This window comes from Ascaphus truei, chromosome 7, assembly GCF_040206685.1.
Source record: "Ascaphus truei isolate aAscTru1 chromosome 7, aAscTru1.hap1, whole genome shotgun sequence".
Classification (NCBI taxonomy): domain Eukaryota; kingdom Metazoa; phylum Chordata; class Amphibia; order Anura; family Ascaphidae; genus Ascaphus; species Ascaphus truei.
Window position 1 is genome coordinate 12,153,497 of NC_134489.1, and position 17,509 is coordinate 12,171,005.

Here is a 17,509-nt window from a genome sequence, read left to right on the forward strand (position 1 = left end):
GGCAGCGCATGCGCAGTGAGTTGCGCATGCGCCGATAGGTTCTATAGCGGCGGCCATTAGACACCGATACTACACGGGGACTACAGCCCCCAGCCTGCACAGGGGCAAGCGTACACATGGCCAAGCAGAGCCAATAGGAAGGCAAGGATCTCGCAAAGCAAGAGATACATTTGGCGCGCTAGGAGAGCCACGTCAGTCTGTGCTGGGACAGGATAGGGGTAGGAGGTATGTGTGCAGTGGTCCGTGACCCTCTGCACTAGGCCAGATTCCCCCTAGGCCCCAGCTAGGCCCCGACTCCCCTGATAAGGTTGTGGCAGCTACAGGGACAGGCCCTTAGGTAGGGACACTGCCCCATTAGCTGTTTATATTAGGGGCACTGCTGAAACATTGCGCAGCACTGTGGGACGGTGGTCTGGGACCAGATCACCCTGCCAAGCCAAGAGACATTCCAAAGGTGGACACTCCAGCGGGATACCACCCCACGCGGAGGCGGACTCATCGCTGATGAACCGTCGTTGGATCCGACGGATCCTTGTTGCTAACTCGGCCACACCAAGTACTGGATTACTTGGCAGGTACCTTCATCAAGTGCACCAACACACACACACACAGTACGGTGGCAGCGCTGACCACATATAGAGGGTGGGGTCTATAACTTTGTGGACATTTAGGTGGTAGAGTGCCCAAGCGCCTCATACAGTACCGTGGGGACTGTGGACAAGAGTGGGGAACGTTGGTGGGTGGTTACGGCCATGCAAGGCATGAGGGTAGCTGTAACCAGTAGTCGTAACGTGTGTTGCTTTAGTAAACTGTTCTTTTATGTTATACCAAGTGTGGTTACTGTGTGATCGTATATGCCTATATGTATGTGTAGCCCCGGTCCTCTGGGGCTCCTAGCTTATTCCCCTACCTCCACGTTGCCAGCGGGGCAGGCGCCTGCGGCCGCCCCCCCCCCCTTCGTCTCCGGTGGGGGAGGCTCCTGTGGCCGTCCCTGCAGGGCGCCGCCATGTTGGCAAGGTGTGCGCATGGAGGTTCGCGCATGCGCAGTGAGCCGGCGGCCATTAGAATGGAGCGCACGCATGCGCAGAATGTAGTACAAGGGTGGCAATGCAGGGAAGACTCCGTGGGGAACTACAGGTCCCATCATGCTCAGGGGCTTTTAGTCACATTACCATTCACAGCCAATCAGGTTCCTTTATTTCTCCTGCTCACACATTAATACATTTTGCGCGCTGGAACCGCAAGGCAGTCGGAGCTGGGACAAGGACAGGGTAGGAGGTATGTGCAGGGGACTGTGACCCTCTGCACTAGGCCAGGTTCCCCCCCCCCCCAGGCCCCAGCTAGGCACCGACTCATACCATCAGATTGTGGCTGCTACAGGGACAGGCCCTTAGGTAGGGACTTTGCCTCATTAGCTATTTGGTAAATCAGGGACACAATTGCAAGCTGCACGGCCCCTGACAATTGTGATCTGGGACCAGATAACCCTGCAAGGAGTAAAGACTGTCATCCTGGTGGGACACTCCAGCGGGATACCACCCCACGCGGAGGCGGACTCATTGCTGAAAGCCCACATCGCTGGATCAGACGGATCCAAGTTGTTAAGTCGGCCGTACCAAGTACTGGAGTACTCGGCAGTTACCTTCATTAAAGTGCACCAACCAACTACATACACCGTAGTGGCAGCGCTGACCACATACAAGGGGTGGGGGTTGTATACTTGTGGACACCAAGGGTGGTTGGGTGCCCGAGGGCCCCGTCACGTACTGTGGACACGGTGTGGGTTACACGGTGGTGGGATAAGGCCCTGCGTGGCGAAGGGGTAGCTGTAACCAGTAGTGTTACTATTTTCATTATTGCTTAATATTGACATGTTCATAAGTAAAGGTTATCGTTATATGCCTTGTGTTATTATTGTTTGTTCCTGTGCGGGGTTATCCCATCTAGGTAGGATCCTGCGCAGGTGGAGGCGCTGTCTGTCACCTATCGAATCAGGTACACCCCAGGCTCCCAGCGGCGGAGGTTCAGGCCTCCGGTGAGCCACAGATAAAGCACCACATACACTGTAGACGCCTTATCTCCCAGAGGGTGGGGGAAAGTGCGCTACATATATGGGTCCTGTAACGGGCAAATCCACATAGTAGGATCCGTTACAGGTGGAGGCGCTGACGAAGATCGTTCCAGAATACACCCCAGGCTCCCTGCAGCGGAGGCTCAGACCTCCTGTGGGCCACAGGTATTGCACCACACGTACACCGTAGACACATATCTCACAGAGGGTGGGGATACATGTGCTACATAATAAATATATATATATACATACAGTATATATATATATATAAAACACACACATATTCTGTATATTTATATGTATGTTATATTCTAAATTTTATATTGTATACACATGCTAAATGTAATCTATATTAGGTTTTATGTGGTTGATAGGTCTGACACGCTGATATTACAACTTCTCCCATGTGCCAGAGACCAAAGTGCCATTGCCCTCAGCAAATATGTCCGCCGAGTGCTTCAGACTGCCGTAGTAGGGCGTGGCCAACCCTCCCCCAATTCCGTACAGAAAGAGGCGTGTCTCCCAGGCAAATCAAGCCTTCAAGTGGCCCCGCCCACAGCTGCTTAGAACACTCAGGGGGCGGGGCTGTGGTGAGTGACGCATATCGCAGGCGGAAGGCGCGTGTAGTTGAGGGCGCCGGAAGTGAGAGTGAGTGAGACCCGTGCTGGGAGGAGAAGCCGGGAGTCTACAGGTAAGTTGTTACCTTGGTAACGCGGGTACCCAGCCTGGGGGGGAGGCTGCCGCCTGTGGGGAGTCGCTGGGGCTGCAATGTGCTAGTGGTAACCGCGGGGATATGTCAGGTGTCACTTAGAGGTGATGAGCCTGACTGGGATGAGTGGGGTGTGGAGCCTCCCTCGTGCTGGGGATGAGGAGCTTCACACATGTAATGAGCATCACTTATGCACAGTCAACCTCAGTGGAAGGCAGCGTTACTCGTGCATAGTGAGTCGAGCCCCGTGACTGTTCTGTAACTAGTCTCACTCAGTGTAATCCAGTATATATTCTGTCTCACTCATTGTAATCCAGTATATATTCTGTCTCACTCAGTGTAATCCAGTATATATTCTGTCTCACTCAGTGTAATCCAGTATATATTCTGTCTCACTCAGTGTAATCCAGTATATATTCTGTCTCACTCAGTGTAATCCAGTATATATTCTGTCTCACTCAGTGAAATCCAGTATATATTCTGTCTCACTCAGTGAAATCCAGTATATATTCTATCTCACTCAGTGTAATCCAGTATATATTCTGTCTCACTCGGTGTAATCCAGTATATATTCTGTCTCACTCGGTGTAATCCAGTATATATTCTGTCTCACTCGGTGTAATCCAGTATATATTCTGTCTCACTCGGTGTAATCCAGTATATATTCTGTCTCACTCATTGTAATCCAGTATATATTCTGTCTCACTCAGTGTAATCCAGTATATATTCTGTCTCACTCAGTGTAATCCAGTATATATTCTGTCTCACTCAGTGTAATCCAGTATATATTCTGTCTCACTCAGTGTAATCCAGTATATATTCTGTCTCACTCATTAGATTGCACTGTCTCTGATATGCAGTGAGTCGGGCTCCATTGGATAGCAGTGCGAATACATGTCAATAAAAGATATATACCTTCTTGTGTAGTAATATTATTTTGGAGGTTGACCTGTTATTCCCAGGGTTGAGTGTCGTGATCTAGTGCCACCTAGGAGTTGAGATTTGGCACCAGTAATCCTGTTCGTGATGCCTTATCCTTTAACGTATTAGGCTGTTTTCTTGATCCTAATAACTTATTATTGATATGGCATCTACTAAAGTTTGTGTTAAGTTTATTTCTTGATCAAGCAGTCTACAAGAATCTATTCAGACCCCACATTATTTGTACTTCCCCTCTACCTATGGGACTTGAGGCCGATGCATTCAATTAAACCTTTGTTAATACCCTGTCGCACTGATCCTTGGACTGATTAGTTATTTTCTATTATGAAAATAAGGGTCCGTTCAGTGATGGACCTTTCTGTGTTCTGATGGACAGTTTCTGAACATCCCAGTGCATAAATTAACCCATTTTTTGCTCTCCGCTATTTAAGAGCCCAGCACAAAGTTATTTGAATGAGATCCCATTCCTTTTAATAAGAAGCTTTAGCTGGTTGGCAATGGGCAGTCATACATGAAGTATAATTTCTATGTTCACCAAGTCTCATCTCGTGATATGCAGGGCTATCAGGAGCCCTTGCTTTGTATGGTCCTATCCTTTGCACATTGGGCAGAAGGAGGGGTTCAGGCTCTGATTCAGTGGTTCAAATCCTGTTGGCAGCTCCTTGTGACCTTGGACAAGTCACTTTGTCTTCCTGTGCCTCAGGCACCAACAATAGATTGTAAGGCTAAGTCCCTGCTAGCGCTGAGCGGGCGGAGCTTGCCGCAGTTACTTACATCCGTCGCAAATTTGGGTTGTGCGGTGGGAGTTTTCAAACTGAAAATTCCACCGGCGGCAAAGTGCAGCGTTGTCGCTGCGTCATTTTTGCCGGCACAACCCAAATTGAAAGTTGGGGCTACAGTTGCGTGTCGCGAGCTGGTTCAGCCAATAAAGGAGAACCAGGTCCGTGACGCATTCGTTACGCGCACCCCGCCGCAACCTAACTCCTGCAGTTTGAACAGAGATCGCTGGGCTGCAGGAGCGTGCGGCAGGGGCGCGAACGCTAGCAAGCAGACGTAGCGCCCTGTCTGAGCTAGCCCTAAGGCAGAGTTCAGGATGGCTGCTACGGATGTGAGCGTCCGTGCGTGCCTCCCCCGCGTGCTCCTGCAGCCCGGCGATCTGTGACTTGGCTGCAGGAGTTGTCGCGGCGTTTGGGGGGGGGAGGGGAGTCGCGCGAACGTGTCACAGAGCAGGTTCGCTGAACCAGCTCACGTCACTCGACTGCCGCCCCAAATATCATTTCTGGTTGTGGCGTCAAAATGTAGCAGCGTCAACGCTGCACTTAGCCACCGGTGGAGTTTTCAGTTTGAACACTCCCACGAACAACCTGAATTTGCGACGAGCGTGCACGCAAGCACACGTCGAGTAGCAGCCACCCTGAACACGGCCTAAGGCCTCGCTCAAACAGAACGCGATGCGCGCACCCGGTGGCGAAGTGCAGCGTTGTCGCATGTACTTCGCCAGCCAATCACAAACACACATTTAAATTTTTTTTTTAATTACCCCCCAATCACGTCATTCTGTCTGTTCACACATTGCCCAGCAGACAGGCTCGCGGACGCGCGTCCATGTAGCAGCCTGTTTGATCGAGGCCTAAATCCTATGTGAGTTAACTAAAATATAACCTTTAACAGGGAATGGGGATAAAGTTCTCCTTCCCCCAGATTGGTGGGTAGTAAGGTGCTGCCTACACGCCCAGGCCCTGATTGGTGGGTAGGAAGGTGCTGCCTACACGCCCAGGCACTGATTGGTGGGTAGGAAGGTGCTGCCTACACGCCCAGGGCCTGATTGGTGGGTAGGAAGGTGCTGCCTACATGCCCAGGGCCTGATTGGTGGGTAGGAAGGTGCTGCCTACATCCCTAGGCCCTGATTGGTGGGTAGGAAGGTGCTGCCTACATCCCCAGGCCCTGATTGGTGGGTAGGAAGGTGCTGCCTACATGCCCAGGCCCTGATTGGTGGGTAGGAAGGTGCTGCCTACACGCCCAGGCGCTGATTGGTGGGTAGGAAGGTGCTGCCTACATGCCCAGGCCCTGATTGGTGGATAGGAAGGTGCTGCCTACATGCCCAGGCCCTGATTGGTGGATAGGAAGGTGCTTTCTACATGCCCGGCCCTGATTGGTGGGTAGGAAGCTGCTGCCTACACGCCCAGGCCCTGATTGGTGGGTAGGAAGGTGCTGCCTACACGCCCAGGCCCTGATTGGTGGGTCGGAAGGTGCTGCCTACATGCCCAGGCCCTGATTGGTGGGTAGGAAGGTGCTGCCTACATGCCCAGGGGCTGATTGGTGGGTAGAACTGTGCAACTAGCTTCCCTATTCTATCTTTGGGGGCCAGTTTACACCGTTGTGTACCCTTCCACTCCCGATTTTCCATCGTAACCGGCATCCACAGACGCCTACAGGGGGCTTTCCTTCCACACATGTGCATTAGCTTTGGATACCACGCCACAACCTGCATACATGCGGAGGCGATTCCTGCAGCAAGTGCCATAGAGTGAGTCCCAGCGCGCGGGATCTCCACATAAACGGAACTGAAATTGCCCCCCTGACCTGGATACTCATTTATCCTTACTTACATATAAGTTATTTTATTGCCTTATTGTTTAATATATTTACAATTTTTCCTTACCTTGGTGCGCTCCTGTGCTTCTTTTCCTAGAACTGCAACATAACATTTGCAAAATAACAAGGATTCAGGGAAAGGTCACAGACCAAGTTGCAACAATCTCCTTTAAACATATTAACCCCTGATTCCTGGGGTGCTGGAACCAAGCAAAGACATACATATATACATAACATATAATACAATGCCAATGTATTCCTGACAGGTAGGGGTAATGGCAGACTTAAGCTTTATTAACAGCAGCCATATTTCCCCCTACCGTCACAAACGCCATTCTCATTTCGGACATTTATATATAAACTGGATCCTTTTGCTCTAGTAACAAGCACCATTACAATCCTGCGCAAACATGGTTAACACTGAATCTGTGTGCTTGCTTGTATACCTCGTGGCGGGCGTCGGAACGCTGACCCCATCAGTTTTAATATTTAGGCAAGCGTTTAACATACGCCCCCACTGCTGCTTCACCATAGGTAACAGTTTTTATATACCAATCTGATACAAGGTTAGGAATTTAGACTAATTTGTGACTAACTAGTGTCTTCACTAGATTATTATTTGAGCAAACACCCATTCCATCTCATAGAATCACTGGGGACTATGAGACCGGCGAGGTGATCAGCACATCTGCTTTACTGCTCACTACACTCATTGTCTAAGACTTAAAGACTATTAGTGGTTTAGCAATGTGTGTTCATTTAGTCCCTAACCCAGAGTTTTTAGACTACTTGCTATCGGGGCATATAGGGATATACTATATCACTTGTCTAATACCACTCGGGGTAGTTTGGTTCTCCCCTCCCCAGGCTTACTCTCTTTACCAAGGGATTAGCCACACCGCGTGTATCAGTCGCCTTGCGTCTATTTTATGTAGAATGTGTGTTTGTCCAACATTATTTTATCCACATTTCCTGTTGCAGGTTATATTTTAGCTAATTTACATAGGATTAGAATGCTGATCACAGGGGGCTCCTTTTCTTCCTTGCCTCGGCAAGGTTTCGTACTAAGGCCGCGCCTATAGTGCCGTCGATGACGGCGACACGACGGGTGACATCGCCACCGGCGAAAGTTATAATTCGACGGGCGGCGGCATCGCAGGTTTCCGGCCATTTGATTGGTTCAAGGGCCGTCACGTGAGGTGACAGCCCTAGAAAAATCAAATTTTGCCGGCTACCAGTTTTCGCGACGTCGCATTGTCGCCGTCGCGTTTATTATAAGTGCACGCGGCGGCGGCAATACATTTGTTTTCGGGCGACGTCGCCGGCACTATAAGCGCGGCCTAAGGCTGTGTCCATAGACACTGCAGCCTTGCGGAGGCTGAGGGAAAGTGGGTGATTTCCCTGGTCTTAGTACGCGCGCTGTCCGGGGGCGTGTCTATGGGTGTGCCAGTGATGTCACGGAGCCGGCTCACGTGACTGCCCGAGAAATCAGTTTAGCTGATTCTCGCGTATAACGCGCCCCCGCACGCCGTATAAATGCGATCACTGCCTTTAGGCAGTCTGATCGTCCAACGTCCACGTGGTCTGCCTATCTATGGACGCAGCCTAAGGCTGAGTTCAGGGTGGATGCTACGCGACGTGTGCACGCTTGCATGCGCGTGCACGTCCGTCACTATTTCGGGTGGTTTGGTTTTCAAACTGAAAACTCCACCGGCGGCAAAGTACAGCGTTGACGCTGCAACTTTTTGTCGCTACAACCCATAATGATATTTCGGGCTACAGTTGCGTCACATGATCTGGATCAGCGAACCAGCTCCGTGACACGTTAACCCTGCCCGCCCCGCCCGCCAAACGCCGCAACCCAACTCCTGCAGCCAAGGTACAGATCGCCGGGCTGCAGGAGCACGCAGGGGAGGCGCGCACGGACGCTCGCGGCGATAGCATCCACCCCGAACTCGGCCTAAATACTATAACACGCTCCTAGCACCTTATCCTCTGTGTGTGACTGCTGCAAGGGCTATTCCCCTCTCTCCCTCCCCAATTACTATACAAGAAATAACCTATTATTGTCATATGGTGTGATGCTCCGTGTGTTGAAATGTCCTAATTATTCACGTGTAACATGTATACACTTATTTTTTTTATGGCTGTCTTTCGGGCTTCTAGTAACCCAATCTGTTTTGTTTTGCAGGGGGGAAAAGTAGCTTGTGTTCCAACCAAAGTCACCCAGCAGAGAGATGGTAAGAGCACTTCCGTGTTAAACCCCTTCCTTGCTATGTCTTGATCTGCTGAAGTGATCCGATTTTTGTGCAGTCATAAAAGACACAATTTAAGTTAAAGTGCTTGGGACACGTGGCCAATGTGCGAAAGGTACTGGGGGATAAAGTAGCAAGACTTGTTTTATATACACACGCAGAGTACCTCTAGCAACGTGTGCTAATGGCGGTGAACATCCGACACGTATTTAGAAATCCTTATTTATAGTTGCATTTGGAAGCATTGTGAAAATAATTAGATTTGTTTCATTCTTTACGTGTGTTTTTTTTTTTTTAACCTTTTGAGTCATGGAGGGGCAGCAACACCAGAGTGCCACAGTCCCTCCGGCACATCGTGATTGCGGTGCCACTAATTGACGCGAACGCCAGAGAAAGGGGGCGTTGCCATCCTCCGTTCTGGCTTAAAGCAGCAGTCCAAGCTGCCGTTGTTTTTTTATTTTAATTTTTTTCCCTTTAATATGTGCATCAATACAATCCACACAATACAGGCATACCCCGCATTAACGTACGCTATGGGACCGGAGCATGTATGTAAAGCGAAAATGTACTTAAAGTGAAGCAGTACCTTTTCCCACTTATCGATGCATGTACTGTACTGCAATCGTCATATACGTGCATAACTGATGTAAATAACGCATGTGTAACGGGCTCTATAGTCTCCCCGCTTGCGCACAGCTTCGGTACAGGTAGGGAGCCGGTATTGCTGTTCAGGATGTGATGACAGGCGCATGCGCGAGCTGCCGTTTGCCTATTGGGCGATATGTACTTACTCGCGAGTGTTCTTAAAGTGAGTGTCCTTAAACCGGGGTATGCCTGTAAGTAATTAGCTAAGTTGCCGATCGATCCGTTCTCCTGTGATCGATCAGCGAAGATTCGGCTCAGGGGTTCACTAAATGGCTGTCAGTGCAGCAGGAGATGACCAAAGATGCAAAGTTCTGTGGGGAAGATCATGTGACCAGGCAGTCACTAGATACAATTCGTGCACTGCTAGAGAGAGGGTGGGGCTCAAAGAGGGGTGTTCCAGAGCCTGTTTCAGAAGAGGAAGGAGATGTGACTTTGTAATTGGTTGCTATAGAAACAAAAAACGCTTGTTACATTATAATACATTAAAAATGTCTTTCAGTGGTTTAAAAAAAAAAGTTAAAAGTATTTTCTTATTGTACAGAAGTGATTTATTAAACCACATGTAGGATATGTCTTTGTCTGCAGCTTTAAAACCCATGACGTGTCACTACCTCATGGGGCCCGGACCCTGTGATGTCATGGGGCACTCAGAGTTAAAACACAGATGGGGGGCTCAGCAAATGTCTCCTGATTTTACAGGCCTCTGTGGTGGACTTGAAATCGAAGGAGGAGAAAGATGCCGAGCTGGACAGGAAGATAGAAGCCTTGCGTAAGAAGAACGAGGCGCTGGTCAGGAGACACCAAGTATGTCTCGCGGTTTCCGGGCTGTGATATTCATGGAGTGGGGATCCCATTCCCCTGTCTAACCGCTTTCAGCTGTAACTGTCAGCAGAGCCGTAGAGGTATCGCCCTACAGCAAATACTACACCCTTTTTAAAACCAAGATAAAAATGTGTTATATACATAAATAAATATATTTTGTTCTGTATTTGAAAGGGTGTAGGCCCTGCTGCAGGGTATCACATATATGCACTGTAGAGCTGGGTATATAATTTTGCAGGCCACTAGAAGTAAATACCTTGGCGATCGGCACAAGGAGATGGTGACGGCCTAAATATAATCCCACCCAGGGCATACTTGTAAGGGAGATTTGTACGTGTTTGTATTGCAGGTGTTGACTAAGGAACGATCTGTGTATAGAACATTTTATAAAATCTATAAATGTGGTAGAAAAAGCATGTTCCCTCTCTGTCCTATTCCTAATAATAAAAGGAAAAAAATGTCTGCGATACAAATTTGAATCTGATGAAAACACCACTATGTCTTGGTTCTGTGATTCAAGTGCAATACAAAGGGAAAGTCCTACGCTAACAAATATTTAACTCGTCTGTGGAGGGATTTTCCTTGGCCCACTCCCGGTCTGCAGACTCGCTCTGTCCTTGGCTCCGCCCCTGTGAGTGCGCTCTCTTCAGCTCCGACATCGTTGCCACGCGTCTGTCCACGGCAGCGATGTTGGAACTCGAGAGGGCGGAGCGAGTTTGCAGAAACAGGGAGAACCACAAAAAAATTCTACTAACAAGTTAAATATTTGTCGGAGTAGGACATGACCTTTGGCCATTACCTTACACAGGCTTGTTCTGTGGCCAGAAGTTGTAACTAAAGATCTGTCTCTTGTACTAAGAAATATGAACCGGTTAATGATATTGCAGCAGCGTGGCAAATAGAATTAGGAGATAAGAAATGGTGAATTATTATTGAATGTTAACACCGTGCCTTGTTGGGCCACGTCCCTTTAAAGCAGCCATCTTGCTTTTATTTTTTTGATAGGATTGAAGCAGTTGGTCTAGAGCTGAATGCGTTAATTTCGGCTCCGGGGACCCCCTGCTTCCCGAGATCCTTAACTCCGCGGGGGTGCTGGTATCTGTGTGGTGCTCTCTCGGTGAGCCAATAGGAAGCCATAATGTCATCCCTTGCGGCTTCCTGTTGTCCCGCGTGACCGGGACATTTAAACCTGCAGAGAGATACCAGCACCCCCATCGGAGGTCTGTGTCTCGGGGAGCAGGGGGGTCCCGGAGCTGAAATGAACGCAGTTCAGCTCCGGCGACCCCGTCTCCATCCTATAACTAGAGGAAAGATTACGTTAAACTCTCATTAATCTTCACCTCTGCATATGGCTTACTGTTTTATTTTTTTTGTGTCCACAATGATGATTTTCTTGGTCTGTAGCTGCCGTGGTTTCCATTTGTAACCGTTTAGACTGCACTGGGCTCTAGGATTTTAACATCCCAGATCCCTGACATTTTAAATACTTGTATCTCCTGAACGAAGCATCATTAAAAAAAAAAATGGATTGGGATTGAAGCGGGGGGGGGGTGTCTGGCGCTGAACCCCATTAACTTGAGCTCCTGGAACCCCCTGCTTCCGGAGATACTGGTCTCCGTAGTAGGTGCCAGTAGCCACTCTACTGGGCTACTAGGGATCCCGTAATGGCCGCTGTTGAAAGCTCCCGAACCCTGCGTGAAGCAGCGTTACATTATTGGTGATGTGCGTTGCGAGACTCGCAGAGGGAAAAAGTAAAAATGCCTACATCCCACTTTGATTGTAAGCTCTGCGGGTCAGGGAATCCCATCATGAGCCTGGACACGGTGAAGCGCTGTGTGCACGGCAGGCGATTATATAAACGCGCCGGCACACATTAACTGACTAAAGTGCGGTCACTGAGGGCTCGTCTTCTAAACACAGCTCATCCAGGAAGATCGCATGAGGGCGGAGCAGGAGGGGATCGCAGTGACCACCCCCAGGAAAGCCAAGCACCAGGAAACTGAGCCGGACAAGGCCCGCAAAGAGAAGGAGAACTTCTCCATCACCGTCAATGTTTCCAACTCGGCGGAGGTGAGCTGCGAATGTTCTCTTCTCTTTCTCCTCTAATTCTGTCGTCTCGCAGCCCTCTTCTTCCCTCCCCCCCTCCCCCCCCTCCCCTCTGACCTTTCTGCAAGGTGGTGGGTGCAGTCAGGAAGAGGGGGAGGGTTGGATATATAGCTATATTGCCCGCTGTCGAGTGCTTACTGGCGGTGGCGTTGTGCGGTGGCGTGGTGCGGTGGCGTGGTGCGGTGTCTCCCGGCATTCTCCTGCAAGTCCTGTGTCTCCCCCCTGCAAATCCCATTAAAATGGCTGCACGGCATCAAATGACACCGCGTTGCCACAACAACGGAACACCACACGACGTCATTTGACGACGAGCCGCTACATTTGTCTATCAAGCTTTTTTTTATTCCCTTACTGTATTGGCCTCTACCACCTCTGCCGTGAGGCCATTTCATGCGCCCACCACCCTTGCAGTGAAGCAGTGCCTCCCATTTCTCCCGCGCCTCCAGCTTCAGAGCCGCATCTCTTGTTCCAGCCCTTCTCTTTCTCTGAAACGTGCTTCCCTCCTGCACCTTGGCGAAACCCTTGCTATATATGAAAGTTTGTCATTGCCCCCTCCCCCTTCTCTCCTCCAAGCGGTACATGTTGAGGCCCTTTAGTAATTCCTTATTAAGGGGGTGGGGTCTATATGTAGATGAATTATTCCTTATGTCTACGGGCCCAGCAGGAAGGTCAGATGCAAATGTGACAGGGTGAAAACCCATGTGTAAAAGTGCAATCTTTTTTTTTTTTTCCCCAGCCTGAAAAGCGCATAATAAATGATGGGAGATCTCCAAAAACGGCACAACCCTCCCCCGGCTTCGAAACCTCTCCAAAAAGCCCCACTCGGAGGAGCAGCGGCAGGACAGGCCCGTTCCCAGGGGTGCGATCCCCCCACATGGATTGGCCCGGAGAGCGATCCCCCCACATGGATTGGCCCGGAGAGCACTTTGAAGTAGAAGGAGATGGTGTTAACCCAGCAGAGAGGGCGGCAAGAGGGCGGAGAAGCCAGGGAAGGGGAGGGTCGAGAAGAGGGCCCAGAGGGTCAGAAGATGCATCGCCCGGAGAAAGGGGGGACAGGTGGACGTCGGCTCTGAGCCCCAGGGGAGGCGCAGCCCCTGGAGAGAGAGGGGGAAGGGTTCCAGGAAGGGGTGGCGGAGTGCCAGGGAGAGGCGATGGGCCGGGAGGCGGAGGCGACGGTGTAATTGGACCAGACAAGAAAAACAAGGTACCGTATTTAGATGTAAACGGAATGCATGTGCAAACTTAGTATAGTGAATCGTAAACCTTGGTGGCATGGACGATGTGCACATCGGTAGTGTGTACAGCGCTTTCCAAAACTCACAGGTCTGTGTTTTTTTAATTTATTTTTTTAAATACAAGATTACAAGCACTTATATATCCACCACCATTATCTTCACTTTTGGTTACATATTGACGTTTAAGAGCGCACCTACTGTTTTGTTGTTGTTTGTATAAGGGATCTGCCAGTCTCTTCACGTGTTAAGAACTTCCCAAAAAACCCAATGACCTCTTCTTCGCGTCTACACATCTTTTCAACCCCTGCAGGCCTCTTCTTTGTGTATATTGACAATACACAATGAGACGGGACCTGTGAGTTTGTCCTAATTTAAGTGATCACAATCTACAATGGGTCTGCAGAATCCCTGATTCACGATACAGCTCTGTGTTAAATAGTATATCGCTTTTTGAGATTTATCGGTACTGTGTTGTATGCTTTAGTGCTCTGTCGTCCTTGATTTTAGTACTCATTGTCCTTTCCTGCTCAGGAATGGGAGGAGAAGAGAAGGCAGAACATTGAAAAGATGAACGAAGAAATGGAGCAGATTGCAGAGTATGAGAGGAGTCAGCGAGTGAGTTGGAACCTATCTATCTCCTGAGATGTAGCTAGGTCATAGGCTTTTTGCTAGAGGGGTGGGTGGTATTGCGTTCAGAGCTTAGCAGGAGTGGTGACCGCCATCAAAAGAGGACCCCCTCTTTTGTACGAGTCGTCCATGGACGTCACGATCATGATTGCTGATGAGCGATGATATGCTGGAGCATTGCAGGGGCTGGGGAATGCCTCGACAGGTTAATACTCTTATCAGACTTTTAACCTCTTTGCTGCCGGAGTGTTGCAAGCCTTTTTTTTGGAAGTAAATGTTTAGTTTTTGATTTATATACATAGCATTTTTGTAATTGGTTAACAGGGAAAACCACAAAAAAAAAAACCCTGTATTTATTTTTCACTCCAAATGTTCTCCAAACCTAAATCCGTATGGCTGCTAAACCCCTTTCAATTGGTTACATGGTTGGACTTAAAATAACGTGTTCAGCAAAGCTCAGGATAAAAATCCTGTTCTGCTCATAAAACTGCTTTGTGCTGCCTGCTGAGGTGGAGCAAGTGAGAATAAAGCAGAGTTACCACGTGGACACTCTAACTTGGCATTTTTTAAAACAAAAATGGAATAAAATCTTAAAGGACGTCACAGGACGGCTCCTTTTCAAGATGGGTTAATTTTTGGGTGCCACTCCAGTTCCTCCTGGGACCTAAATGAAACCAATGACTGTGTCCGTTTTAAAACCTTAGTGATTGCCATCTTTTTACACAACATTTGGACACCTTTTTTTTAGGTAGTTTATTTAAATAAAAAAATGTTTTTTCCTAATGTGTTCTGTTATCGTAAGGCTTAATATTATTTTAATTGACAATGATAAACTCCTAGTTTTAATACAAATACGTGCTATTTAAGGTTAGTTGGGAGGCTGAATCACGAGCGGTTTGCTACTGCCACATAGATCGCTGCTACATTGTTTGCGCACCCAAACGAGACGCCTTCCCCCTCTCCCAGGACGGCACGCGAGAAAAGAACCCCATGCGAAATTTTCTGGATGACCCCAGGCGTTCAGGGCCCGTCGTGGAGATTGACAGGAAGGAGGGCAGCCGCAGGCACACCCGGAACTGGGGGGGCACGGATTTCGAGAAGGTGAAAACTGGCCTGGATAGAGAGGAGGCTCACGTATGTATCTGCAGCAGTGGCATGATCAGGCCCACCTTGAGGTGGTGTGAGAGTGGGGCAATATAGTTACATAGTAGATGAGGTTGAAAAAAGACTTCCGTCCATCAAGTTCAACCTATGCTAAATTTAGACAACAGATACTTTATCCTATATCTATAATTACTTATTGATCCAGAGGAAGGCAAACAAAAAACCCCATGAGGGGAAAACTTAATTCCTTCCTGACTCCAAGAATTGGCAATCGGATTAATCCCTGGATCAACATCCTTCCCATGTATACTTATTTGGTATATCCCTGTATACCGTTCCCATCTAAAAAGATGTCCAACCTATTTTTGAACAAATCTATTGTATCTGCCATCACAGTCTCCATGGGTAATGAATTCCACATTTTAACTGCCCTTACTGTAAAGAACCCTTTCCTTTGTTGCTGGTGAAATTTCCTTTCCTCCAACCAAAAGGGATGACCCCGTGTCCTTTGTACTGCCCGTGGGATGAATAGTTCTTTTGAAAGCTCCTTGTATTGTCCCTGAATATATTTGTATATAGTTATCATATCCCCTCTTAGACGCCTCTTTTCTAATGTAAATAAATCTAATTTAGCTAGCCTCTCCTCATAAGTAAGAATGTCCATCCCCTTTATTAATTTGGTGGCTCTTCTCTGCACTCTCTCTAGTTCCATAATGTCTTTTCTTAGGATTGGTGCCCAAAATTGTAGTCCATATTCAAGGTGTGGTCTTACTAATGCTTTGTAAAGGGGCATAATTATGTTTACTTCCCTTCCATCCATTGCCCGTTTGATGCAAGATAAGATCTTGTTTGCCTTTGCAGCTACTGCATGACATTGGGCACTATTGCTAAGCCTGCTGTCTACAAGCACTCCTAAATCCTTCTCCATCAAGGATTCCCCCAATATATCTCCATTTAATTTGTAAGTCGCCTTTTTATTCTTGTATCCCAAATGCATAACCTTACATTTATCTGTATTAAACCTCATCTGCCATTTACCTGCCCACGTTTCCAGTCTCTCCAAGTCCTTCTGAAGAGAAATTACATCCTGCTCTGATTCTATTACCTTACACAATTTAGTATCATCAGCAAAGATGGAGACTTTGCTCTCGATCCCAACCTCAAGGTCATTAATAAACAAGTTAAAAAGCAGGGGTCCCAGTACCGATCCCTGAGGTACTCCACTCACGACTTTAGCCCAACCTGAAAAAGTTCCATTTATGACAACCCTCTGTTTTCTGTCCTTTAACCAGTTTTCAATCCAGGTGCATATATTATTACTGAGTCCAACTTTCTTTATTTTGTACACCAACCTCTTGTGTGAAACCGTATCAAAAGCCTTTGCAAAATCTAAGTAGACCACATCAACTGCATTACCCTGGTCTAGATTCCTACTTACCTCCTCAAAGAAACAAATAAGGTTAGTTTGGCAAGATCTATCCTTCATAAATCCATGCTGACTATTACTAATAATTTTATTTTCCGTTAGGTATTCCTGAATATTATCCCGTATTAAACCTTCAAGTAGTTTCCCTACTATTGAAGTCAGGCTTACAGGTCTTTAATTTCCCGGTTGTGATCTAGCTCCCTTTTTAAATATAGGCACCACATCTGCTTTACGCCAATCTTGTGGTACTGAGCCTGTGGAAATGGAGTCCTTGAATATTAAATATAATGGTTTGGCTATTACTAAGCTTAACTCCTTGAGAACTCTTGGATGTATGCCATCGGGGCCAGGTGCCTTATTAACTTTAATTTTTTCAAGTCGCTTATGAACTTCTTCCTCAGTTAACCAATTGTTAATTAATATGGAGGTTGTGGCTTCCTCCTGCGGCACTACTATTGAACTTGATTCTTCCCTGGTAAACACAGAGGCAAAGAATTTGTTTAATACCTCTGCTTTATCCTTATCTCCAATAATCTGCCTACCCATCTCACACTGAAAGGGTCCTATATTCTCTTTTCTCATTTTTTTGTTATTAAGGTACTTAAAGAACTTTTTAGGGTTGACCTTTCTTTCTATTGCAATCCTTTTTTCATTATCCATTTTTGCTAATTTGATTGCCCTTTTGCAATTTTTGTTACATTTCTTATAATTCTGATACGATGTCTCTGTCCCTTCTGACTTAAAGAATCTAAACGCCTTCCTCTTCTTGTCCATTTCCTCCCCTACCTGTTTATTTAGCCACATTGGTTTTGACTTATTTCTTTTATACTTATTACCCAAGGGTATACACTGATAAGTGTGCTTTTCTAACAATGTTTTAAAGACTGCCCATTTATCTTCTACATTTTTCCCTGCAAAAACATCATCCCATTGTATTACTACTAGATTAGACCTCAGTTTATGAAAATCTGC

General features: G+C 47.6%; 1 protein-coding gene across 1 annotated transcript in view; it reads left to right on the forward strand.

Moving 5' to 3' along the window:
- Positions 1–2,671: 2,671 nt before the first annotated feature.
- The window catches only part of CCDC9 (coiled-coil domain containing 9), a 51,123-nt gene continuing 36,285 nt past the window's right edge, over positions 2,672–17,509 (forward strand). The window contains exons 1-7 of the mRNA XM_075609961.1: positions 2,672–2,762; positions 8,509–8,557; positions 9,917–10,021; positions 11,960–12,109; positions 12,882–13,349; positions 13,912–13,995; positions 14,974–15,206. Coding sequence (XP_075466076.1) covers positions 8,555–8,557; positions 9,917–10,021; positions 11,960–12,109; positions 12,882–13,349; positions 13,912–13,995; positions 14,974–15,206 — 1,043 coding nt within the window. The 5' untranslated portion in view covers positions 2,672–2,762; positions 8,509–8,554. The remainder of the gene's footprint in view (positions 2,763–8,508; positions 8,558–9,916; positions 10,022–11,959; positions 12,110–12,881; positions 13,350–13,911; positions 13,996–14,973; positions 15,207–17,509) is intronic.